At 48.2% G+C, this 27,144-nt stretch overlaps 1 protein-coding gene across 3 annotated transcripts; it reads left to right on the top strand.

Annotated features, from left to right (window-relative positions):
- USP30 (ubiquitin specific peptidase 30) lies at nt 1-26,755 on the top strand. Of its 3 annotated transcripts, none has more exons than XM_019467204.2 (13): nt 1-190; nt 3,766-3,875; nt 4,994-5,176; nt 10,325-10,428; nt 13,995-14,093; nt 14,899-14,944; nt 15,973-16,067; nt 21,766-21,825; nt 22,310-22,396; nt 22,996-23,076; nt 23,202-23,391; nt 25,540-25,660; nt 26,210-26,755. In XM_019467204.2, the coding sequence occupies exons 1-13, from the start codon at nt 108-110 to the stop codon at nt 26,472-26,474; spliced, it is 1,524 nt and encodes a 507-aa protein (XP_019322749.1). In that variant the 5' UTR covers nt 1-107; the 3' UTR covers nt 26,475-26,755. The 3 variants fall into 3 exon arrangements, with proteins under 3 accessions (XP_019322749.1, XP_019322747.1, XP_019322746.1); XM_019467202.2 differs by having other exon boundaries at nt 14,902-14,944; nt 23,172-23,391; XM_019467201.2 differs by having other exon boundaries at nt 3-190; nt 23,172-23,391.
- The last annotated feature ends 389 nt before the right edge of the window (nt 26,756-27,144 follow it).

The raw sequence follows: 27,144 nt of genomic DNA on the forward strand, positions 1-27,144 counted from the left end.
CTGGGACTGTGGCCGCGGGTTCCGCCGCCTCGGGAGCCTTCGGAGCCCTCAGTCCAGCGAGGTGGTGGCGGCGGGGGGCGCGGCGGCGGGTCTCCCGCGCGGCCGCGATGCTGAGCTCCCGGGCCCAGGCGGCGATGACCGCGGCCGACAGGGCCATCCAGCGCTTCCTGCGGACCGGGGCGGCCGTCAGGTGAGCCTGGGGGGGGGGCGGGGAGGGGGCGGCCGGAGAGGCCGGGGCCAGGGTCCCCAGCCTGGGCCTGTGGCGGCCTTTTCACGGCCCTGGCAGGGTCCCCGGGGCCGGAGCGAGCATTCTGGAGGTTTCTGCGTCGGGCTTGGTAGGAGACCCAGGCCCCGAGGCGGGACGGGGGATGGGCCTCCAGGGCCTCCAGTTGTTCGGCAACGCAGTTCTGTCAGCCCTCCCCAGTTCTGCTAGCGCCCCAAATTCTCTCAGCGCCCTGCCCTCCCATCCCCGCCCGCCACTGCCTCCTCCAATCCTGTCCTTGTCTCCAGAACTTCAGACACCCTCGGGCTCGTCAAAGCCCCGAATTCTGCCAGTGCCCCTCAGACCTCTCAGGGCCTCGCAGGCCTCCCAGGACCCCTTAATCCTTTCAGGGCACCCCCAGTCCTTCCGGACTCCCCAGCCATGTCAGTTCCTGGTCTGCCGGCGCTCCCCAATCCTGCCACGGTGCTCTCACGCCCTGCAAAGCACCCCGGGTCTTCCTCGATTTGGGCAGTACCCCTATTCCTGTTGCCCCCCACCCCTCACCGCCTAGTTAAGCCAGGGATCGCTGATTCTCAATCTTATTAGTGAATCTCTATCTTGCAAGAGTCCCTGAACCGATCAGCACCCCTTAACCTGTGAAGGCTTCCAGTCCTGGTATGGTCTCCCATTCCTGCTAGGAACCCCAATAGTATGGGTCCCCCAATCGTGTCAGGGTCCCTATTTCCCTTCTCTTACTCATCCTCCCACAGGCTCCAGGCTTGAGAGCTGAGCGCTGCACCCCCATTCCTGACCCTAAATGACTGAGACCTGCCGCTCATCTCAGCTTCCTTCCTCTGGAACTGGAGCAGGTTTAGGGAGCTCCCAGGGCTGGGAGCCCTCAGCGGCCGTCCTGTCCAGTGCCCCCATTCTGCAGGTGGCAAACAGGCCCCGAGTCGGCTTTGCCTACAGCTGACCTCACAGTAGAGCTGGGGGAGAAGACAGGTCTTTTTACTCCCAGACCCCACTACTCTCCTCGGGTTGTCATTTTGCAGGGGAATGGGGTTTCCGGAGTCACCATGTGCTGGGGTTTTTGTCCATACCCTGCGGAGGACCTGGGCAAGCCCCCGCTCCCATCCCTTCGACGCTCTGTCCTTCAGGTTCCCGCACAAGGTTTGTGGTTTCCAGCACAGACCCGGCAGCCTGACGGGCGGGCATGCGCTCAGATCCCCGCGGCCTCTCTCACTTTGACGGAGTTGGCTCGTCTCTTGGTTTCCTCATCCGTGAAAATGGAGATGATAATAAAATCTACCTCTGTGGGATTGTTCTGAGGATGGGATAAGATCATCACAGTGCCTGGCATAGAGTATGCACCCCTAAATATTGGTGTTTGGTTAGGGGCGCCTGGGTGGCTCAGTCGGTTGAGCGGCCGACTTCGGCTGTGGTCATGATCTCACCGTTCCTGGGTTCGAGCCCCCTGTCGGGCTCTGTGCTGACAGCTCAGAGCCCGGAACCTGCTTCGGATTCTGTGTCTGTCTCTCTCTCTGCCCTCCTCTGCTCATGCTCAGTCTCTCTCACAAAAATCAATAAACATTAAAAAAAACTTTTTTTATGCTTTCAGTGATGGTTCTTTTTAACCTTTCAGGGCAGTTTCGTTAACGCACCTGTTGTGTGGAAGTCGGCACAGTAGTGCGCGAAGAAATTCAAGAATAGCTTTCACAAATGAAATTGAGATTATAATACTTAATAATTGTAGCAGCTAACGTTTATTAAGCCCTCTGGTTTTTTTTTTTTAATATTTACTTACTTTGAGAGAGAGCATGTGAGCGTGGGAGGGGCAGAAGGTGAGAGAATCACAAGCAGGCTCCACGACGCTCAGCATGGAGTCCCGACGCGGGGCTCGATCTCACAACCGTGAGATCACGACCTGAGCTGCTCTCAAGAGTTGGGTGCTTAACTGACTGAGGCACCCAGGCTCCCCGAGCCCTTACTTTGCATCCTGTGCATTAGTGCTTGTTTGATTCTGAGAATTCCATGAGCTGGATCTCGTGATTGTGCCCATTGCACAGGTAACAGAACCGAGGCTGCGAAAGTGGAATGACGCCCTGAGGAATAGAAAAACCAGAATTGAGCCAGATTAATGCACCTGTCCTTTCCTAACCCAGCTCTGTGCATATTCTATGGACTCTGTCTTAGGAGAACAAAGATTGATTTGGAATTCCGTTATCAGTTATGTATCGTATTAGTTGTGACCTTAGGGGGGAGGTGTTGGTTGTTGGAGACAGAGTTACTCATATCACTAGTGACTCCTCATCGAGTTAATGTTGACTGAGCTGAGCTCAAAACAATGTTCACGGGAGCCAAATATTGGCATAAGAATATATTACACACACATATATACACATATCTAACACATATATACCAGTATATGTTGTATGTATGTGTATACACACACACACACACACACACATAGTTTGTCTTATTTGGTGGAAATACATAACTTTGCATAAAAACAGTGTTTTAAATTGCTGAAATGTCTTCGTTTGTAGTAAAATAACTTCAGTGTTTAAGCCAAGCCTCAAATTAAAAAATTTTTAATTTAGTAAATGTTTAGTAGATCGGTTATGCTATATATAGTATGCCCCTTCCCTATTTAGTATTTCTATATGTTGTCTCCAGTATCCAGTCATTCAGTAAATATTATTAGGAACCTGTTAGTTGCCAGGCATGATCTAGAGACTTGGGATATGCCAGTGAGTAAAAGAGACAAAGATCTCTGCCCACGGGGACTTGCATTCCAGGAGGGGAGACAGACAATAGCCCTAGTTAATGAGTGAATGTTACATTAGAAGGTGGTAAAAAGAAAAAGCAGAACTGGGTAAAAGGAACCAGGAGTACAGGTTCTAATTGTTGGTTAGAAGTGAAGGGGAGGGGGGCGCCTGGGTGGCTCAGTTGGCTAAGTGTCCCACTTTGGCCCAGATGACATGATCTCATGGCTCTTCAGTCGAGCCCCACATCATGATCTCAGGGCTCCACGTGAGCCCGGTGTCAGGCTCTGTGCTGACAGCTCAGAGCCTAGACCCTGTTTCGAATTCTGTCTCCCTCTCTCTCTGCCCCTTCCCCGCTTGCACCCTGTGTCTCTCAAAAATAAATAAACATTAAAAAAAAAAAAAGAAAAAAAAAAAAAAAGAGATGAAGGGGAGGTAAGAGAGAGCCATGCAGTGATCCGGCAGCGGGAGCATTCTAGGCAGAGGGAGGAGCCGTGCAAAGGTCCTGAGGTGGCCAGTGTGACAGCAGCGTGGGAGGCAGAGTAAGGGGAGAACCTTGGCATGCCCCCTGAGGGAGATGGGGCTTCTGTGCTCTGACTTCGGTTTTAAATCCTGACGTCTGAACGTGCTGATTTTCAAGACATAATCCTAACAGTATCATTACTTCAACTTGAAAGGGAGGTGTTTGGTGGGCCGTTGGGTTATTTTGATGAAATGTTATTTCTGTGCACCTGTGTCTATAGTCATACGTATTGTGTCCATGATGAGGGAAGAGTGTAAGCCTATTTTCTTTTTTAGATATAAAGTCATGAAGAACTGGGGTGTTATAGGGGGACTTGCTGCTGCCCTTGCCGCAGGGATCTATGTGATTTGGGGTCCCATTACAGAAAGAAAGAAGCGTAGAAAAGGTAAGAATGAGGTCATCGCAGCCTAGTCTGTGCACTTGACCCCAGCCCTTCCCGTCCCAAAACAGTACAAAAAAGGGAGGGTTTTGTTGTTGTTGTTGTTGTTGTTCTCTTGTATCTTCGGTTTCCGAACAGTACTTTCTTTTAAAGAGAAGTTCATTTTAACGACTCATTATTTTAGACCCTGTAGTGAAAAGATTTCTGTTTCACCCCCTCTACAGTCTCGAGTTTGAGACGTGCTCCGTAATGAAAAAGTTCACGTGGCTGTTCTCCTTAACGTGGTACTCGTGTTGTTCAGTGCCACAACTGACTCATTGTGTGACGCGTTTGTGGGTTCACTGACCAGCAGCTAGTCACGAGTAAACGTTTCAAGTTAGTGTCTTTAATACAAAATTCTCTTTCCTTAAAAAAGTACCCCCTCTTGTAAATGCTGCTCTCACTGTGTTGATTAAAAGTCAGCAACAACAAGCAAACCAAAAAGGGGATAGGTGGAACAAAATGTTGATCGTTGTTAAATCTGGGGGTGGTTCCAATTAGAGTCCGTTACGTATCCTCTCTTCTTTTGTGCACAAAAGTTTGAGAACTTTGCATTAAAGAAAAGTTTCTTAAAAAGGTTTCAGCAGAAGAGGGAAGTACGTCAGGTTTTGTTGATCTCTTTGCAGAAAGACTGATCACAGTTGCTATGGTGGTGTCTTTCGAACTGATTCTAAGAACAAGATCATTGTCCTGGGGAGCAACAAAAGAACAATTGTTTTCTTCTGTTCTGAGAAACGTTGCTTTCTTATCAAAGGAGGGAGAAAAGGGGCGAAAGAGATGTTGTTACTAAGTGTTTTTGTACACTCAGCTTAAACCAAACTGTGCCAGACACCGTGGCGGCCTTCAGATGTAACATGTGACAGGGGACCTCCTTCTGTCGCTTACAGTCTCCTGAAGGAGCCACACTAGGACCGGGCCTCGGCGCGGATCGAATGCCTGGCCCCCGATGTCAGTGGGCATGGACTTTGTGAGATTGGGATTTTAAACTCAGGCCACAGTGCAGAAACTCTGGCTCCCAAATGGGAGAGAAAAAAAGAGCCGGTCCCATGTGATGTGCTGTTGTCTTCTTCCCCCGACTTTTTCAGGGCTGGTGCCCGGGCTGGTCAACTTAGGGAACACCTGCTTCATGAACTCCCTGCTGCAAGGCTTGTCTGCCTGCCCCGCTTTCATCAAGTGGCTGGAAGAGTTTACCACCCAGTACACCAGGGATCAGAAGGAGCCCCCCCCACACCAGTATTTATCCTTAACCTTGTTGCACCTCCTCAAAGGTATCTAACTGGGAATTTAAAGGGGATTGTGTGCGTTTTGAAAGCAGCAGCCCAGGTGACAGGCAAAGGGTTAATAGCCTTTGTGTGAAAAAAGATCGTACAGATCGTTATAGAAAACAAACAAACAAAACACGGAGGGTCCAGTAGATACAAACAGCTGTTTTTTTAATTAAAGATGTAGCCATTTATTTTTAAATTATCGTCAGCTTATTAATAGCTTTTTTAGGGAAGAAAACACATCCACTGCCACTTAAGCATTTTGATGGTGAGAAGTACTCTGGTTTATTAAAGTTTAAAGAAAAGAAGTGTCTTAGCCTAAGAGGTAAGGTAATTCGCAGAAGAAATAGTACAGATTGTATGCAGGTTCACAGTGTTATCTAACAGACCCTCAAATAGTCAACGTGGCCATCATCGGAGAAATATAAATAGCATACTGGAGGGGTTATCGTCGTTTTGCTTGTCAGCAAAAACTGAACAATCCACAGTTCTGATGGGTGACGTGTTCACATGTGCTGGTGGTGGTGTAACGTAGGGCAGACTTTCTGGAAAGCAGCTTGGAACCACACAGTGATAGCTTGCAAAATGCCCGGTTCCATTTGACCTAATAATTCTGCCGACCGTGATTTGCACTCGCCTGAAATGGAATTCTGAGAGCAAGCCAGTTTAGGAATGGCTGAACAGCAACCCCGAGCTTGGGAAGTCACATATATAACAGTCTTGGTAAAGGGTGTATCGGTAAAGGAAATCACCAGTCCAACTTCATTTTTAGGCCAGTTCTTTTGACTGTAGAACGAGTTTTTCCTCCCATAACATCTGTTAACATCCCAAGGACATTCCACAGAACACGATTTGGGAAATGCTATTGTATGTACACAGATCTCCCAACACGTTGTTACAAAGGAGGGCAGGGGGTAGAAAATGTCGATGTCCAGCAGTAGAATGATTAAGCAGTCAACGAAATATTACGTAGCTGTTATGAATCATCTTTATAAAGTGTTGTGTTGTATTGTTTTTTTAATTTGGGAGAGGCATAGGCTATAATACCGAGTTTAAAAAGAGCAGTGTTCAAAATACGATGTAATTTGACTTCAGCAAAGCAAAAATGTCCACAGATAAAGGCCGGACAGGCCGTTTTGGTCTTGTGCAATTGACAGTTTGGGAACATTAAGAGAAAACAAAACAACCATATTTCTATAGCTTACTCTCACAGTCAGGAAGAAAATGGATTTAAAAAACAGCTCATTGTTGCTTCACTGGGGTGTTTTCCCCGGCGAGCCCAGCCTGACACGGAAAGCGAGTTCTACTGTTCTGTATAACAGGCAGTTTGAAAATAATTTCTTCTAGGGGTGCCTGGGTGCCTCAGTCGGTTGAGCGTCCCACTTCGGCTCAGGTCATGATCTCACGGTTCATGGGTTTGAGCCCCACGTTGGGCTCTGTTTTGACAGCTCAGAGCCTGGAGCCTGCTTTGGATTCTGTGTCTCCCTCTCTCTCTGCTCCTCCCCCGCTCACGCTCTCTTTCTGTCTCTCTCAAACATAAACACAAATAAAAAAATTTAAAAGAATCTTCTACTACCCTGTTAAAAATAAATACCATTCCAGAGTGAAAAGCTGAAATGTCCCTACAGGCAGTATGATGCAGGTTCAGGAGCCGTCCTAGCGTGACCTCCGGTCTCCCCTTTTCACACGCGTGATGCTGTGCTGGGAGCCAGAGCTGTGCAGGGCCACTCCACCTCAGTCTGTTCTCCCCTCTCTGTGTCTGCTTCTCAGTGACTTTTTATTTTGGTTTTTAGAGGTAATTTTTAATTATACAAGTAATGCATGAACAAATTCTCCTTGTAAAAAATTAAACCATTACATAAGGCCATAGTTCCCTTTATCACTGCCCCAATCCTGTTCCCCTCCTTTCTTCACAAAGTAAAATATAAGTGTATCCTTCCAGGCTGTTTTCTGTGCATTGAAATATGTTTTTAAGTACCCACAAAAATTATATATTGTCTCATTTATGTTTTTTCCTAAGCAAATAATATAATACATATTGGAGAAATGTCCATGTCCCTACATATAGCTTTACCTCCTTCATTTTTTTTCTCTTTTGTGAGTTTATTGGCGTTCTGTCTTCTGTGAATTGCCTACTCATTTCCCTTGCCCAGTTTTTTGTTTTTGGGGTTTTTTTTAACTAAAAAAATTTTTTTTATTTATTCATGTTTTTGAAAGAGCAGGGGAGGGACAGAAAGGGAGAATCCCAAGCAGACTGCACTGCCAGCGCGGAGGTCGAGGTGGGGCTCGAACCTGCAAACCGCAGGATCGTGACTTGAGCCAAAATCAAGAGTCGGATGTTTAACAGACTAAGCCACCCAGGCGCCCCTCCGTTGCCCAGTTTTTAAAAATTGCGGCAAGATACCCATAACATAAAATTTACCATCTTAACCGTTTTTAAGTGCACATTTATGTGGCACTGAGTACATTCACATTGCTCTGCAACCATACCCGTCTTCATCACCAGAACTTTTCCATCATCCCATATCGAAATTCTGTATCCGTTAGGTAGTGACTTCCCATTCTCCTCTGTCCCCAGACCCTGGAAACCACTATTTTACTCCCTGTCTCTGAGTTTGACTCTGTATCTCATAGAAGTGGAGTCATAGAATATTTGTCCTTGTGTGTCCGGCTTGTTTCACTCAGCACAGTGTCCTTGAAGTTCATCCGTGTGGTAGCAGGTGTCAGAATTCTGTTCCTTTTTAAGGCTAAATATGAATAATGCTCCATTGTATGTACATACCACATTTTGTTCATCCATTCATAAGTCAAGGGACGTGTGGGTTGTTTCCACCTTTGGCTTTTGTGAATGATGCTGCTGTGAACGCGGGTGTGCAGATACCTACCTACTCGTGTCCCTGCTTTTTATTGTTTTGGTTGTATACCTCCAAGTGGGATTGCTGCACCAAATGGTCATTCTGTTTAATGTTTTTTTTTTTTTTAAATTTTTTTTTTTTCAACGTTTATTTATTTTTGGGACAGAGAGAGACAGAGCATGAACGGGGGAGGGACAGACAGAGAGGGAGACACAGAATCGGAAACAGGCTCCAGGCTCTGAGCCATCAGCCCAGAGCCTGACGCAGGGCTCGAACTCACGGACCGTGAGACGGACCGTGAGATCGTGACCTGGCTGAAGTCGGACGCTCAACCGACTGCGCCACCCAGGCGCCCCTCTGTTTAATGTTTTTGAGGAACCACTATACCGTTTTCCAGAGCAGCTGCACCAGTTTGCATTCACACCAACAGGTGTGCAGAGGGTTCCAGTTCTCCACCTCCTCGCTCACGCTCGTTATTGTCTGTCTTTTTGATAGTAGCCATAATGGGCGTGAAGTGATTTCTCATTGTGGTTTTGATCTGCATTTCCCTACTGATAAGCGATGTTGCGCGTAAGTTTTTGTGTGGCCATTTGTATAGTTGTTTTGATCGTTTTTTTTTTTTTTTTTTATAAATGTCTACTCAAGTCCCTTGTCCATTTTTGAATTGGGTCGTCTGTATTTTTGTTGTTGTTGAGTTTGGGGAGCTTTTAACACGTTCTGGATATCAGTCCCTTATCAGATATGTGATTTGCAAACCTCATTCACTTTCACAATTGTGCAGTATCCAGAACGTCAGGATACCTCAGTTTATTTAGCTGTTGGCTTCCGGTGCCTTGTGGTCATAGATGGGCCCCAGCGAATGGTCTTGTACGTGCCCCTAGTGCACACGGGCCTGTGTTTGCCTGCAGTAGATCCTGAGAAAGTCAGACTGCTAGGACATGAATCATAGGACATGAAAATTAGTAGATATTGCTAAATCTCCTCGTGGGATTTTAAGCACCATTAGGCTAAAGGAGACATTAAAATTTTCCTTGAGAGGAAAAAAGCTACCACACAGGCTGCTTGAGGGGCGTGAGAGGAAGAAGGAGGCTCGGTTGCTGTCCTAATGGGCGCCCTTTGTTCTGGAGGGTAAAGATGTGATACCAGGGTCCTCAGTGCTAAGAGGAGCCTCAGGACTTAGCACTGGCTCCACGGGCTGCTGCTTCTCCACAGGCTACCCACCACCCCCCACCCCCCCCCCCCCCCCCCCCCCGCCAAAGTCCCCACCACGTTCAGGCTCCTGAGTCAGAGCCGGAAGTGTCCAAAGGACTGTCTCCAGTTTACCAACTGCAAATTAAAGAGAAGCAACAGGCTGGCTTAGTCGGTCTGGAGGTAGTTGAACTCGGGAAACTGCACAGAGGTGGCGGGCCCCTGTATTTTTATGTCCCACACTCTGTCTAGCAGCGCTGGGCCGGCGAGGCATGCGATGGAAGGGGGCCGTCAGGATCAGGAGTCCTCAAACTCTGGCCCGTGGGTCAGGTCTGCTCCGCGGCCTGTTTTTGCAAATAAAGTTTTATTCAAACAGCCATGCCCACTTACTTGCGGTCTGGCTGCCTTGGTGCCACAGCAGCAGAGTTGAGGAGTCGCGGCAGAGCCCACAGAGCCTAAAATGCCTACCGTCAGACCCGTTACAGAAACAGCTTGCCAACCCTTGATCTAGCTGTGATGACAGTATAGACTCGTGAGCCCGTCACACGTTCATTTTTGTTTGTTAGGCTTGGTTTTACATATGACTGAAAAGTGAACTACTCAGCAGACCCTTTCATGCTGCCCCGTAGAGCTTGTCCCGTGATGATCAGAAACTCCAGTGCAGACAGATACTAGCAGAGGCCCCGTGGCCCCAGAGAGAGTCCTGTTGGGTGGGGTGGGGCGAGGGGGTTAAGCACTGAGTGTGGGTTGGACTAGATGAAGTCTTGAGGGGCCTCCCGCCCTCAGAGTTGTGAGTTAAAATCATTTCATTCAGGAGGAATCTCGCAACAATTTATATCGATGACGATAATTCAAATAGCCTAAATCAATTACTTCATTTAAATGCTATAGCCTCATGAAAGATCACATTCCTTCAGCAGATACACGGTGCCTAACAGCCCTCTGTGCATTGGTTGAGGCTACAAAGAGGAATAATGAAAGAACTATAACTCAAGGTGGATTTTACAGCGAGAGGCTTAATTAGCTTTGATATGTTGTGCAGGACAGGTTTCCTGGCTTGTTGTTAGGCTAGTGAATTTACTAATGGCGTCACCTTTTTGGTTTCCAGCTTTGTCCTGCCAAGAAGTTACTGACGATGAGGTCTTAGATGCGAGCTGCTTGTTGGATGTCTTAAGAATGTACAGATGGCAGATCTCTTCATTTGAAGAACAGGTGAACCTCCCATTCTGCCCACTAACGCGCTGGGGCCTGAGCTCGCGATGACGGCTGAAAAGTAGCCTCGTTGCTAAGGCATGAAGAAAAAATGCCAGTATCGACCTTGTGCTCGCCTGGCCTGAGTGTACATTTCTGTGGCATTCTAGCCTGCCTTAGTATTCTGGGACCAGATCGCAAGTTCTGTTCCCATTCTCGCGATCAGAGGAGAAATGCAGCGGGTTTTGTTTGTTTCTTACCCGTTGGGTGGAAAGGTTAGCAGGATAGGGCAGGAACACCTCATTGCCAAGAGCCAACCTCTTTTTTGTTCTGGAGTGACTTTGCACGTCATTGGATACCAGGGCCACCTGGATCTTTCAGAGAGAGGTGGGTGGCTTTACCTTTGGGGCTCAGAGGGGCTTTTTTGAACCACACCCCCATTTTTAAAAAGAAATCCGTTTTTAGAGGCTAGATGAATTGAAGTAGCCCCAGACCTTGAGCAGCTGTCATATGCACCCCCAGGGCCTTCTTCCAGCCACTCGTACTCCCTTTCCCACAACTGCAGGGTCACTGCCTTTTTTGGTCCTGACCACACCCCACCCCCTCAGACCACTGCTATTGCCCACGGTGAGTCTGAGACCGAAGCTGAGAGTTAAGTTGTAGGGACAGGGCGTTTAGCTTCCGGTGATGTGCTGGTACGGCCTCCCTGGCTACCTTTCCAGGACGGTCTCGGGACCAGCTTTGCGTGGGCGGCTTCTGCCTCCACCATCCAGATAATAGACCCGAGAAATGGGAGACAGCCGTGGGTCCTCACAAGGGTGGGGCGGGAGTGAAATGCGTTTAAAAACGCTGAAAAGTGAGGGGGGAAGGCTTCCCAGCCCCCCTTGTTTTTAAAGACTACCTCTGTTTCCAGTTCAGTCTGAAGCTGCACAGGCATTACTTTGTAAACCGGGTGTTGACGCTCTTTCTACTTCCTTACAACGCATCTCGACGAATCCCTTGTATGTTGAAATGTTTCTCCATTTAGAAATTCTTACTAAATCCTCCTCTGGTAACTGGCACGATTTAGCTGCATTTTCCTCTCTCTAACCCGAGAGAATGGCTGAGATGTAGTCCCAGGGACATCGGATACCTTTGCTAAGTCGTGCTTGTCTGTCAAGGACCCTTGACTGCAGTCCCAGTTACTCCTTGGATGTATTTCCAGCAGCTTCAGCAGGTAGCAGTCACTGAGCCCTGCGCTGTGCACGGGAAAGAGGCAAGCATGGCTGGCCGCCAGCCTCTTGCCCTCTGGAGGCAGCCAGAGCTACTGGCCCAGGGCCTTGTCCGCATCTCCGCTTTACTGACCTAGTCGGTCAGCAGCAGACTCGCACCGTCAACCACTCTTCAGGGTCTAGAGCCAGGGCTGTGGCAGCTGTGTTGGGCCACTGTGCCTCCGTTGAGTTCTCTGATTTAATCCTCACAACGGCCCCGTCAGGACTCACGGTCACTGTCCCCGTCTTGCGGATGAGTACACCGAGGTTCGGAGGAGCAGGGTGGCTTGCCCGAAGTCACACGGCTCTCTGAGTGGCAGAGCCAGGGCTGGAGCCCCGCTGGTGCTAAAGTGCCCGCCGAAGCCCCGCCCTCGTCTGCGATACCTTCCTTTCCTCGAGGCCGAGGAGCTCCGTGGCTCACAGACACGATAGGGTTGGGTCTGACGGCATCTTGTCTTGAGATTTTTCCCTCTGGCGAACCCCTGCTCCAGCTTCAAGGGTTGGTCCAGACGCCTTGTCTGTGAGCTGCCCTGGAAAAGCTGGTCCCTTTCAGGCTGCAGCAGCGTCACTCGGTAAATAGCCAGGCTGCCGCGTCCACCCCTGGGTTGTGCGTCCTTCGAGGGCCTTGCCCTTTAGCTTTGTACCTCCATCACTCTCCATCATGGCCATTCATAGCCTAGGAGGGGCTTCATTTATACGTGCAACAAATATTTATTTTTTTTTAAGTTTACATCCAAGTTAGTTAGCATGTAGCGCAATGATGATTTCAGGCGTAGAATCCAGTGGTTCGTCCCCTGCAACAAATACCTATCGAATGCCTGCCTCAGGCAGGGCTTGTGCGGGGCCTGGGGTTCTAGCGGCAAACATGGCTTGCAGGTTTCTGTGGACAGTAAAGAGGTCATTTCAAAATGTGCTAACCACAAGATAAGCGTGCCGATGTGACAGTGACCGTGCGAGTGTCAGGGGCCTGGCGCTGGCGGGGAGAGAAGAGCAGTGGGGGGACTCCTTCAGGTAGAGAAGACTCTTCTGGAGACCCGAGATTTTTGCTGGGACCTGAAGTCTGAAACGAAGTGAGTCCTGTGAAGAGCCTGGGTGCGGGGCGAAAGCCTCGAGGCTGCGGTGTTTGGGAAGGACAGGGAGGTCGGTGTGGCTGGGGCCGGCGGCAGCAGAGCCGCGGAGGGGAGGGCGCTCGGACGGTGGCAGGGGGCGGGTTGCGCCGGGCCCCCGGTGCCCTGGGCCGGAGGGGCGTTTCTACTCGGTGTGCAGTGGGGGAACCACTGGAGGCTTTATAGGCACCCGCCGTGACCTGATTTATGTGTGAACGGCACGTGCTGTACCCGAGGGACCGGAGCCGGGCAGAGGGAGCAGAGAGGGAAGTGGAGAGGCCAGAACAGGTGTCCGGGCCGGGGATGGCCTGCCTCGGAGGCAGGGGAGGCAGAGAGGGTTGGGGCAGGGGAGACAGAGTCCTCTGGGATTCGGGCTGTGTCTCGGGTAGAGGACCCGCTGCACCGGCTGGGGGGGGAGGGGGCTGAGTCGGGGAGAGTCCCCGCGGGAGGGTCTCCTTGCGCAGGTGCCTTTCCGGCAGAAACGTGAAGGATGAGAAGGGGCCCTGTGTGAAGATGTGGGCCGGCCGCTCAGGCCGGAGTGCAAAGGACAGGCCTGAGATGGGAAACAAGGAAGGAAATTGTGAGCCGGGCTATAGCGTGGACGGGCCTTGAGGACATTGTGCTGAGTGTAGCAAGCCGGTCACAGAAGGACAAATACTGTGTGATTCCTTCTGTGAGTTTCTGAGAGGCCAGATTTTGCGAGACCGAGAGTGGAATGGTGGGTGTCCAGGCCCAGGGAGGAAGGGGCTGGGAGTTGATATTTGACTGGAACAGAATTTCAGTTGGGGAAGCTGGGACGGTTCGGAGAATGGGCCGTGGTGACGGTGACATGACGTGTGGACGTACCTAACCCTATGGAACTGTACGCTTCAAAATGGTTAAAGCCGTAACGTTTATGTGATGTGTTTGTTTTACCACCACCACAACAAAAGTAGGCGGGGCGGAGGTCAGGGCCATGTTGACAAAGCTGAGACAGGCTGGGAGGTGGCAGGTGTGAAGGCAGCCCTGTGCCCCAAGCTTGCTTTCCTCCTCTCTCCCCTTGAGCCCCTTAGTCGAAGGGCCTTTACGGGGAAGGTGTCGGGGAGGTAGCTGTCGATGGGCTGAACCTTGAGAAGGTGGGGGGCAGATTCTGCCCCAGTGGCTGCAGGTGTGCCTGGTGGTCCACGCAGGGCGGTTCTGATGCGGCCCCAGCCTCCTCGGGCCTCTCTGAGGCAGCTTTGCCCCGTGACAGGATGCCCACGAGTTATTCCACGTCATTACCTCGTCCTTGGAAGATGAGCGGGACCGGCAGCCCCGGGTCACACATTTGTTTGATGTGCACTCCCTGGAGGTAAGTCATTGATCCTCTCAATACGCGTATGTGGTTCGTGCATATTTAATAGGTATAGGGAGCACAAGTGTAATCTTTGCACCACTTTCAACTCCACAGTAAGTCTCGGGGCGCCTGGGTGACTCAGTCGGTTAAGCATCCGGCTCTTGGTGTCGGCTAAGGTCATGATCTCACGGTTGTGGGACCGAGCCCCGCGTCGGGCACTGTGCTGGGCTTGGGCCCTGTTTGGGATGCTCTTTCTCCCTCTGCCCCTCCCTCCGTGCGTGCACATGCGCACACTCCGTCTCTCTCTGTCAAAAAAAAAGTCTCAATAAAAATTACTAGTGGGAGTGGGGCTGGGGGATTGTCTTAAGCTGTAAACTTTGCAATTGGTGACTTTGGTTAGGGTTCCAAGCCTCTTTAAAATGATTCATTACTACGATTTGTATTGGCTTTGAGAAGAAAAGGTATTTCTTCCCCCTTGCCCCCCATCTAATCTAGGGAACAAGGAGCCATAGGAATGCTAAATGAATCCTCATTTCCCTAGAACACTATAGATATTAGGGAGTTGGTAAAAGTTAACTAGCAAAGGGATGGGAGGGAATATTCCAGAGAGAGGAAACGTGTTTTGATTGCATTTGATGATTGGGTACAGTCACCAACCAGAGAGGATCACCAGGGCTGCTTTTAGGATCTCTTGTTAAAAGTCGGGTTTAAGTGGGGCCATGAGCAAAGGAGCTTGTAAGCTTTAGGAGCAGCGTGAGGGTGGTAGAAGGGATTGCGGCTGGGTTTTCAGTCTGTTTTCATTCTTCTTTTTTCCCTACAGCAGCAGCCAGAGATAACTCCTAAACAAATAACCTGCCGTACGAGAGGTAATCATTCCCCTTGAACTGTAACACGGAAGATGGGTACTTTTGAGATGTGACAATGATTTGTTGTTTAAGAAAAATTGTGGTTTTTTTTTCTGGTGACATCCAATCCAGCTCGAACTGTGCGTACTTGCAAAGGAGCTTGTGTTTTGGAAACAGCTTTCCATTGTTCGTTCGGACCATCTTGAATCGTTCCCCTCACACCAGGGCCTTGCTTGGTTTCCCGCTCCGAACAAAAGTAACGGACCTATTTCCACCTCAGACAAGGGTTTTCTTTCTACCTTCTTGCCTTGATCTCACTCGAGGAACTTAATAAAGCTGAAACTGTCATGTCCTCAGCAAATGATCACAGTCCTCCTTAGAAGGAGTTGCTTTCTTAAGACCTAAACTTAAGAGGGGGGAAAATAAGACAAACTGATTCCTTTGTGCGTCAGTAAGTAATAATAACGATTAGCTTTTGAGCCCAAGACTGGGTGCCAGTGGCTGCAGCATCTTAACGAGGCTCACAGAGATGAGGTGACACAGCTGGGACCCAGCCCAGGGTTGCCTGAGTCTAGGGTGCGAGTTTTCTGACTAGCACACCACGCTCTTTATTCCTCTAACTCCCATCCTATCAAAAAAAGTCCCGGTTTTTCAGAACTTGCTTATTCTGATGGCTTTCAGACGTTTATCTCACTTTCTGGAATGTTGCCTTGTGGTATCCATCTTTGGACATCGCAAACATTTTAAAGTGAATGTGAAAATCCATTATTCAACACAAATTCCTTTTTTAAATGTGGCTGTACCCATTATACGGAAACCACATTTAAGGACCTGTATCAATTCTCCTGTGAAAGGGAACGGGTTTTTGTTTTTTTTTTTTGTTTTTTTTTTTTGATGGAAGTCAGTAAGGAAAGCTATTTCAGTTTACCTTCCAGGAACATTTTTTTCTAAAGAGGAGAGTTCCTACCACGTACTGAAAAGGAGGGTGAATTTTGAGGTTGGTACCAAGGGGCTGGAGGTGGCATATCCAGACGTGTTCTGTGTTCCAGGGTCACCTCACCCCACGTCCAATCACTGGAAATCCCAGCATCCCTTCCATGGAAGACTTACGAGCAACATGGTCTGCAAACACTGTGAGCACCAGGTAATTACAATAGCAGAACTTGGTATTTTCTATGGTTTTCTTTCAAGTTAAGATTCGTGAAACATCTGGAGAATGACTGACATTGGTATATGGCGCTTGTGATCGCCTGGGCTCTGCGCACAGAGTGGACTGACCGCCTCCCTTTAGTCAGTGTCAAGCTGTCCTTTGACCCTCGGGGGCATTTTCTGCACTGATGGCAGACCCATTGTGGATTGGCAGGAATTCGAGTCTCAAGGCTGGGTCCCTACGGATGGTAGGCACGATAGATTCTCTCGCTTGGGGGTTTTTTTGTCTTTGTTTTTTTGCTTTGATGTTTTAAAATAACTTTTTATTTGGAAAATTTCCGACATCAATACAAAAATGGAGAATTGTGTAATTAGCACCTTGATCCATTTTAGGATATTTTCAACCCCCGCCAAAAACACCCATACCCATTAGCAGTTTCTCTCCATCTCCCCCACACTTGTAGCCCCTGGCGACCACTGACCTACTTCTGTCTGTATAGATTTGCCTCTTCTGGACAATTCATACACACGGAATCGTACCATATGTGGTCCTTTGTGACTAGCTTCTTTCACTCAGCATCATGTTTTTCTTTTATTCTCTTAATATGGTGAGTTGCAGTGATTGATTTTTCTAATGTTAAACCAGCCTTGTGTTTCCAGAATTAACCCCGCTTTATTGTGATGTATTCTTTTACATATATTACCGGGTTTGGTTTGCTAATATTATCTAAAGGAGATTAGTGTCTGTGTTCATGAGGAATATTGGTCTTACGGTTTCTTGTAATGTCTTTTGTCAGGTTTTGTTATGAGGATTATACTATACTCATAAAATAAGCTGGGAAGTGTTCCTTCCTCCTGTTTCCTGAAGGACTTTGGTTAAGCTTGGTATTGTTTCTTCCTTAATTATTTGCTAGAATTATCTGTTTTTCTTTCTTTCTTTCTTTCTTTCTTTCTTTCTTTCTTTCTTTCTTTCTTTCTTTCTTTTTACTGTCTTTTGTTTAATTTTACTTGTTTTAATTTACATCCAAATTAGTTAGCATATAGTGCAACAATGATTTCAGGAGTAGATTCCTTAATGCCCTTTACCTGTTTAGCCCATCCGCCCCCCCCCGCCCCTCCCTCCAGTAACCCTCTGTTTGTTCTCCATATTTATGATTCTCTTCTGTTTTGTCCCCCTCCCTGTTTTTATATTATTTTTGTTTCCCTTCCCTTATGTTCATCTCTTTTGTCTCTTAAAGTCCTCCTATGAGTGAAGTCATATGATTTTTGTCTTTCTCTGACTGACTAATTTCACTTAGCATAATACCCTCCAGTTCCATCCACCTAGTTGCAAATGGCAAGATTTCATTCTTTTGATTGCCGAGGAATACTCCATTGTGTATATATACCACATCTTCTTTATGCATTCATCCCTCGATGGACATTTGGGCTCTTTCCATACTTTGGCTATTGTTGATAGCGCTGCTATAAACATGGGGGTGCATGTGTCCCTTCGAAACAGCACACCTGTATCCCTTGGGTAAATACCTAGTAGTGCAATTGCTGGGTCATAGGGTAGGTCTGTTTTTAGTGTTTTGAGGAACCTCCATACTGTTTTCCAGAGTGGCTGCACCAGCTTGCATTCTCATGTTTTTCTTTCTTTCTTTAGTTTTATTTTCATAGAATTTCTTGTGAGGCTTTGCTATTAGGTGTATACATATGGGCTGTTATGATGAGTTGACTCTTACTTTCCTGATAAAATGTCCTTCTATGTCTTTGGTAAGCCTCCTTGTTTTAATAGTCTGTTGCGTCCCATTAGTTTCTAACTAGTGTTTCTATAGGATATCTCTTTTTGTTCTCTAATTTATCTATCTATCTATCTATCTATCCTCTTATTTAAGTTTAGTTATTTTTGACAGAGAGAGACAGAGCATGAGTGGGGGAGGGGTGGAGAGAGGGAGACACAGAATCTGAAGCAGGCTCCAGGCTCTGAGCTGTCAGCACAGAGCCCGATGTGGGGCTCAAACTCACGGACCTCGAGATCATGACCTGAGCCGAAGTTGGACACTCAACCGACTGAGCCACCCAGGCGCCCCTCTATTCTCTTATTATTGAGCTAATTTTTGCCTTGTATTTGAAGTGTAGCTTTTGTAGACAGCATATAATTGGGTTCAGTTTGACAATTTGCCTTTTGATTAGTGTGCTTAGTCCATTTATGTTTAAACGTAAGTATGTGGTTGGACTTAAGTCTGTTAGTTTACCGTTTGTTTACTGTTTGTCTCATAGAATTTTTTTGTTCCTCTGTGCTTCCTTTCCTGCCTTCCTTTGGGTTAATTGAATACTTCTGAGTATTCCATTGTAATTCCTCCATTGGCTTTTTAGCTCTACTTTTTTACATGGGGAGGGTGTGTGTGTGTGTGTGTGTGTGTGTGTGTGTGATTACATCATGCAATTTTCATGTATCCTGGTCTATTCAGAGTTAATATACTCCCTGTAAAATACAGGAAACTTACAAAAGTAGAGTTCTATTACCCCCTTTTCTGTAGTATTTTTGTCATATATATTACGTCTACAAATTATAAACTCCACGATAATGTCATAATTTTTGCTTTAAGCACTTTATGTGTTTAAAAGACGTTTTTGAAGAAATGTTTTCTATTTACCATTCTCAGTGTTCTTTGGTCCTTTCTGTAGACGCAAGTCCATTGGATGTTTTTCCCCTTCAGCCTAAAAAGATTCCTTTAACATTTCTTAGGTTATTGGCAACAAGTTTATTTAGTTTTCATTTACATGAAAAGGCTTCCATTTTGCCTTTTTTTTTTTCTTTTTGAGAATAGTTTTGTTAGATACAGATTTGGGGTTGCTGTTGTTGTGGTTTGGTTTGATTTGATTTGTTTGCTTTTTTGACGGAACTAATTCGGCACGTCTGTTTCCAGCCATGGTGTCTCATTAGGACATGGATGACCACAAAGTCATCTCAGTCTGTGGAAGGGAAGACCAGCCGGGCAGGGCACGAAGGATTGCTTCGCATCCGCTTACGGTGCAGGAAAACCCTTGTGTCCAGATACCTCCCACAGTTGACTTGCTGTTTTACAATGCCAGGAAAAGGAAGGGAAAAGGGGAAGGTCTAGGTGAAGAGTTGTAGGGGAAGAAAGGCCTTCAAGGAGGCGTTACTGTGGCGTCTCTCTGTGCCTTGCTGATGAGCTCCGAAGAGCGCATTACTGGGGTGCCTGGGTGGCTCAGTAGGTTGAGCGTCCAATTTCAGCTCAGGTCATGATCTCACAGCTCATGGGTTCCAGCCCCGCATCAGGCTCACTGCTGTCAGCGCGGAGCCTGCTTCGGATCTTCTGTCCCTTCTCTCTCTGCCCCTCTCCTGCACTCTCTCTCAAAAATAAATACACATTAAAAAAGAAAAAAAAAAAACGCATCACTTCTTGAGCAACCTAACAGGGACAGAAGGAACCTCACAGCTTTACCTTGGGCTGTAGCTGGTGAATTTCCAGTAATTATTCTAGATAACAGAGTCCTCCTTCTCTCTCCTTGCTCCCCACTCTTCCTGCCCGCCCCTTCTGATCCCGCCACGGCCACCTGTGGTGTTTGAAGCATACACTTGAGCATCAGGCAAAGAACAACTGAGTAAGCCACTGAAGCAGAAAGATAGGCCCGGAAGTGGATTCACGGGAGTGACATCATCCCTTGGGGGGCGGAGCCGAGCCATCGTAGGCTGCTATTTGAGCTCCCACCCGTCTTCCCCACCGAATGCCCTCCACCCTGCCAGTCAGAGCCCCCTGAGGACATGAGCCGTGCCCCAGCCTCACAGACTGGCAGAGCCAGGGCCCAATCTCTTAGCGCGAATTCCACCCTCCATTCTCTCTCCTGCCGCCCCCACCTCCAAACTGGAAGGGGCGGCCCCCACGCATGCCTTGTTTCCTTGCAGTTCACCACTTTGAAGGCATTGTTCTGTGGTCTTCTGGCCTCCAGTTTTTCTAATGCACAGTCGGCATGATTCATACCGTTCTCCTGTAGGTACAGTGTCATTTTTTTTTCTCTGCCTGCTTACAAGGTTTTCTCTTTATTTTTGAGTTTCAGCAGTTTGTCCATGCTGTGCCCAGGTGTGGTTTTCTTTGTATTTGCTTGGAATTTGCTGAATTTCATGTATCTGTACACGTCTTTCACCAAACTTGTACATATTTTTTGCCATTAATTTCCCCCCAGATTTTATGCCCCTTTCTCTGCTTGTTGGTTCGCGTGGTACTGTTCCACAGCTCACTGAGGCTAGGTTCGCTTTTCTTCAGCCTCTCTCCTCCATGTCCTTTAGATTGGATAATTTCTGTTTACTTGTCTTCAAGTTCACAGACTCCTCGCCGTCGCCATTTGTGTGCTTGTCCAGCAGAGTTTTCATTTTGGTTACTGTGCTCTTGGTTGTATAATTTCTTTTTAGTTCTTCATAGTTGCTGGATATCTACCGAGACTGCCCGTTTGTCCTCCACCAGGACTAAATTACTCTCTCCTTTGTGTCCTTGAATATGTTTGTCATAGTTCTCGCTAAGGTCCTTGTGCTCATTTCAGTATCCAGGTCAATCCGTAGGGTCCTTCACCATGGCTCACATTTTCTTCTTTCTTCGTAGTGTATGTCTAGTCATTTCTTATTGCATATTAATTAACATCGTAGTAGAGACTTTGGATTCTGTTACGTTTCTCTAAAAAATGAATTCTCTTCTGGCGTACAGTTAACTTGGCTGAGCTCAAAGCCCAACTGTCTTCCCCACATCGGGCAGCAAAATCTCTGCTGAGTGTTTTCAGCTTCTAGCTTCTGCTTTTTGCCAGGCCCCTGGAGTTTGCCCGCATGTCTGGTGTGGGTGTGCACACGGGCGTGTGCCTGCCTTGGAATTGGGCAGGGTTTATACATTGATCTGGGGGTTCCTCCTCTCTGTGGCTGTCCTCTTTCTGGGATTTCCTCCAGCCTCTTTACCAGCCCTGAACTCAGTCCTCTGATACCTCCATCCTGTAAGACTGCTGCTTTTTTCCACTCAACACTGAACTGCGAGACTGGGGAGCACCCCCGGGCAACAAGTCACACAGTGGAAATCTCCCCACGGAGTTCCTGTTTTCCCAAGCGTTGACGGTAGCTCTCCAGTTGCCGTGTTTTGTTTTGGTCCAGAATTTATATGCGTTATCTCAGGACAGCTACTCTAGCCACGCTACTCTGTCATCACCAAAAGCAGGAACTCTTACCCTATTTTATCATCTGGTTTTTTGTTTTTGTTTTTGTTTTTTGCAACTAATACCATAACAGGCACATCTTTCTGATTACGCATACGATTCTTCTATACTGTTTTTAATGTGGACATGATGTAATTTATTTAATCATTCCCTAGAAACTTCAGTTATTCACATTGTGCCGATTTAAATGATGCCGTGATGAACATCCTTGTAGTTTTGTCCAGGGTTATTTCCTGAGGATAAAATCCCTACATTGCTGGGTCAGGCATGTTCTGTAGTTACCTCACAAGCTGTGCTTCGGTATTACTGTGCCCGTTACGTTGACAAGGTTGTTTGTCCTAGAATTTGCTTCTGGGTAAGTACACTGTGTTCCATTATGGAAATGTTGGGCATCTAAATATTAAACTGTTGCATAGGCATGTGTCTTCCCATCTGTAAAGCTTTGACTTGAACCTGCATCCTTTCTGGATTTTCTGCACTGTTTGTTTCAGAGTCCCGTTCGATTCGATACCTTCGATAGCCTTTCACTGAGTATTCCAGCTGCCACATGGGTACGTATTGAGCGATGGTTTATTTGGGGTCTATCTTGGAGACATTTAAGTCTGAAAGGGCTTTGAGGCATTTTGTGTAGCTGAGGTGCTGTGCGTTACTCAGACGCTTGGTTGGCTGAACCTGTCTTAGTTGTCGCGTGTGGTACCATGGCCCGATGTGGGGGGAGAAGAAAGTGGATGGTTTTTCTCTGGCTGCAGGAATTTTGGCTTTTTTGAGTGTACATACACGTGTTACTCTCAAATGCAAAGATATCTAAAACAGTGTAGAAGTCCTTAAGTTTCTACAATGTTACGTAATAGCTCGTAGGAGCAGGCCTAGGGTGCCTTGAGCTCCACTTTGCTCAGGGAATGTCCAGTAGTATCTGTGAAGCTTTATTGGCCATAAAAGCAAATAAAGCTCTGGGATCACACTGCCATCCGTTAAGAGTTTCAGTATAGCTCTCTTTTAAGTTGTAATCGTGAATTTTGTTTTCTGGTGCTTCAGGGGCATCCACTGACCCTGGACCACTGCCTTCACCACTTTATCTCATCAGAATCAGTGCGGGACGTCGTATGTGACAACTGTACGCAGGTATGCGCCTAAGCCCCAGTGTCACCCCCTAGGCCTGTGTGTCCTGATAGAGCGCCTCTCACAGCGAGCTCTTCTGACTATGCCCGGATGGTCGTTTTAGCCACAGTCACGTAACTTGGCTGGGAAATCAGTAGCCCATGGACCAAACCTCTTTTCTGGATGAGTTTTACTTCATCCACAGAATGTTTACAGGAAGACTCTGCTGTGCTTTGAGACAGGACGTATGCCGCCCCCCCCCCCCCCAGCCCCCTTGTCTTACGCCCTGCTGTACTGACGCTTACCTGCCCTGCCCGACTCCCATAAGCATTTGTGTTTCATCCTCTGAAGAAGAGGAACTGTGTGGAGCAGAATTTTTGAAGACACAGAACAGGCGACGTGCCCACATCAGAGTTCTAGCGTTGCTGCCTCACTTCTCTTGCCCCCTCTGTCACTTGACGACTAAAACTGACAACAGGTCACGATTAACTGGGGGGCTGAGCTCCTTCAGCAGGTCAAAGTCGGGAGCCAGCTGAATCCAGGCGGAACACCGGTCGGCCCCTGCGGTTTGCCGCAGATGTTGCGTTACAAGAAATTCTGCGGAGAGGTTTCTTTCATTTCAGATTGAAGCCAAAGGGACGTTGGATGGGGAGAAGGTGGAACACCAGAGGACCACCTTTGTCAAGCAGCTGAAACTAGGGAAGGTGAGCCCACGCCACACACCTTGTCGGCCTAGCTCTCAGGGACCCGCCGTGTCCCGCCCCCGACAGCCTGCTGCCTCGGTTTCTCTCGCCCGCAGCTCCCTCAGTGTCTGTGCATCCACCTGCAGCGGCTGAGCTGGTCCAGCCACGGCACGCCCCTGAAGCGCCATGAGCACGTGCAGTTCAATGAGTTCCTGATGATGGACATCTACAAGTACCACCTCCTGGGGCACAGACCCGGGCAGCACAGCCCTAAGCCCGGCGAGAGCGCGGGGCCCTCACTCGACCTGCAGGACGGGCCGGCTGCCCCCAGATCAGGTGCGTGCCCCAGGAGCCGACACACGGGACGTGCGGCACAGAGAAAAGGGATTTGGTGTCACCGCCTTCTGGGACCCTTATACTGCGAGGGAGCTTGTCCGGTGGTGGCTTAAATACCTGAGAACGGCAGCACTGGGAGTATGAGGGGGAAGATCCCTTTAAAAGAGGTCAAACATCCATAGTAATGAGATGTATGGTTTTAAAAACGATAAATCGTAGTTGAAAAAATTTGGGAAGACAACCTTAACATCGCCTTCTGGTCTTTTGACTGAATGCTCGTTGGCTCTGAGCAGTCCAGTGAATTTTTTCCCCCAGTATGGTCATCTCGTTTATACGGGTGACGCGGGGAGGGAGGGTCCTGGCTAATGATCACTGACTTCTTCGTTACTGAATTCCTTATTGATCTAGTTCCACTGCTGTCCTCACCAGAGATGAATAATGGAGTCGGGCCCCAGTACCGCAGGTAGCTCTTGGGACCCTCAGCCCCGCTGAGGGGAAAATCGGAGGCCCCAGGAGGCGAAATGACTGGTTGGAGGGCAAGTGTTAGTCCATTGGGAGAGAACCAGAGGTAGTGAAGGGCAGGTTTTTAAATTTGTTTTACTTTGAGAGAGACAGAATGCATGTGGGGGAGGGGCAGGGAGAGAGACAGAGAATCCCGAGTGGGCCCCACATCCTCAGCACAGAGCTCACGCGGGCTTGAACTCATGAAACTATGAATCATGACCCGGGTGGAAATCAAGAGCTGGGAACTTAACCGACTGAGCTACGCAGCTGCCCCAGTGTTGGGCAGTTTTTAAAAGCTATCTTATCTAACACATTGAGCTCTTTAGAATTAAATAGATGGGGAAAACCCATAGACTCTAAGGGCTCTGAGCCCACACTCAGCCCCCACATTTGCTCCCAGTCAAGCCAGACGGCTGTCTTCCCCGCACCCCAGATGCTCCTGACTCAGCGTCCTTTACTGCTTTTATTCTTTCTTGCGTCCATAGTTGTGTGGCCTGGCAGGACATCATTCACAGGGAGACTGTATTTTGCCTTTTCTCAGTTGATCAATAGATGAACGTCAGAAGCAGCTGTAGTGGGAAGAGGGCTCAGTCTTAGCCGCTGTTTGAAAAATTTTTTTCTTAATGTTTATTTTTGAGAGAGACAGAGCTTGAGCAGGGGGAGAGGCAGAGAGAGAGGGAGACACAGAATCCGAAGCAGGCTCCAGGCTCTGAGCTGTCAGCACTGAGCCCGACGTGGGGCTCAAACCCACAAGCCGCAAGATCATGACCTGAGCCGAAGTCGAATGCCCAACCGACTGAGCCACCCAGGCGCCCCTTAGCTTCTGTTTTAAATCAAGGGCTGCCTCACTCTGGGTTCTTCCTTTCCTGGGGGGAGCAGGGGGCGGGGTGCAGGTCTGCCAGTCGTCACAGCATGCTGGCTATGGCCACCATATGACCCACAGTGACTGACTTGGTACTTACAGGCCCCCAAAAATGACCCATGAAAGGAAAAAAGACATCAGCATCTCCTTCATTATTTTACCTGCATCCATAAACATTTATTAACGCTGTTACACGTTGGTATTCTTTAGAAGCTGGCAACTAAAGAAGAGAGAATGTTTAGATGGGTGGTTCTCACCAGGGAATTTTGTCCCCCAGGAGACTTTGGGCAGTAGCTGGTAGCGTTTTTGGTTGCCACAAATGGGAGACAGGTGTTACTGGCATCTGGTGGATAGAGGCCAGGGGTGCCAAGAAACATCCTGCCACACGCAGGACAGCCCCCGCCACAACCAAGAATTATCCGGCCCACGTGTCGGTAGTGTCCAGGTTGAGAAAGCTTGGCTTTGTCGAAATGTCAGTAAATTAGCTACAGCTTAACTCTGGCGCGTCTTTAGCAAACAGGGATCAGGGATAGGAGGCTTTAAGGTTCACAGAGCTCTCAAAGTGAACAGCAGACCAGGAGCTAGACACACGTTTTCTACTTGGGATTAAACAGTCAAGGACAAAAAGGACACTTTAGCAATCAACATCACACAAAATGAAATACTTGGTTTTCTTTCTTTGTAGCATTGCTGGGGAGTTAAGCTCAAGGTAATCGAAGCCATGTTTTGTTTACCCACAGCTACTGCGACTTGTAATTGCCTTGGGCCTTTTTCTCTTGCAGTTTTGAATCAGCCAGGGGGTCCGAAAACACAAATTTTTATGAATGGCGCCTGCTCCCCATCTTTATTGCCTACCCTGCCAGCCCCAATGCCCTTCCCCCTCCCAGTTGTTCCTGACTACAGGTGAGCCACTCTTCAGGGGCACATTCTTCATCCGTTGTCGCTGCTGTTTCTCTTGGTTTCCAAAATTAGCTTAGCACAGAAATGAATGCCAATGTGGATGGACATTTTTCTTTCATCTTAAGGTGTGATTTCACTATTACGCATTCCTGTTTTCGTCCAAAACGGAAATCACTTTAAAAATAAGAATTCTAAAAGTACGTAGAATTTAAATATATGTCTTCTGTGTATACACGTGTGAATGTATGTAGAGTATGAAGAAGGAGATTTCAAATTTCTCAGGATACCACGTAGAGATCAGCAGTTAAATCCCTAAAGCCTTCTGCTCTAAAGTTGTACGTGTGCTTACACACAGGGTACATACACTCACGGAATGGGCATCTTCCCATGCCAGTAAGTATCAGTCCCTATTGTCGTGGCTGTGTAGTAATCACTCGTACGGATGTGCCATCGAATCAGTCCCCCGTCACTGAACATCTAGGATTCTTTTTGTTTTTGCCCGGAACCCTTTTTCCTGTCGGTAAACCACTGGCATCCGTTCCTCCCATTCAGTTCCTCCACGTACCTCTTCCGGCTGATGGCGGTTGTCGTCCACCATGGAGACATGCACTCAGGACACTTCGTGACTTACCGACGGTCCCCACCTTCGGCCAAGAACCCTCTCTCCACCAGCAACCAGTGGCTGTGGATCTCCGATGACACCGTCCGCAAGGCGAGCCTGCAGGAGGTGCTGTCCTCCAGCGCTTACCTGCTGTTTTACGAGCGCGTCCTTTCCAAGATGCAGCACCAGGGCCGGGAGTACAGGTCGGAGGAGTGACCACCCCGGCTCCGGAGCTGGAGCCGTGGCACTGTCCACACGGGCCGGGAACAAGGCAAAATCAGACTGTGTGTGTGCACGCAAGAGGCCCCACTAGAGTCCTCAGCCTTCTGGTGTGTTCTAAGAGCAGGCTCCGTGCAGGAGCCAGTGGCCCCAGTTCAAACCGGATCAGGCTCCCTGAATGGTGCGCCCCGGACGGTGTCCTTGTGCTGGGACAGCATTCGTTCTGTCTAGAACGTCTTTTTACTCACCTGCTAATTAAAAGAAATCCAACTCTGGAAGCCACCTTTTTTATATTCGGCCACATTAGGTGTTCTCAGAGGGGAGGTAGCTTTGTCTAATCCTCCGATTGGTTTCAGCCCCGATCTTTTATTTTTAATAAGCAGGCCCATGAAAATCGTTCACGAGAATTGGTGAAATTGTTAAAGGCAACAATTTAGAAGAAAAAGTGCCTTTCCCTTTCGATCGCTTTTGTAGCACGTCCATTTGGGAAAATATACGTTGTCCAAGAGTCCTATAAAGAACTTTTGGAAAGCTCTGTTCCTTCCAAGTTTCTCAACGGATAGCAACAGGACAGTTACGAGACACCTCAAGAACACCCACCTCCTCTTTCTGTGGGTCTTTTTTAATCTTTGGATTCTTTATATGTAGTAAAAGCGCACCTGCCAGA

Source organism: Panthera pardus, unplaced genomic scaffold (assembly GCF_024362965.1).
Source record: "Panthera pardus isolate Hobbes unplaced genomic scaffold, ASM2436296v1 HiC_scaffold_15, whole genome shotgun sequence".
Classification (NCBI taxonomy): domain Eukaryota; kingdom Metazoa; phylum Chordata; class Mammalia; order Carnivora; family Felidae; genus Panthera; species Panthera pardus.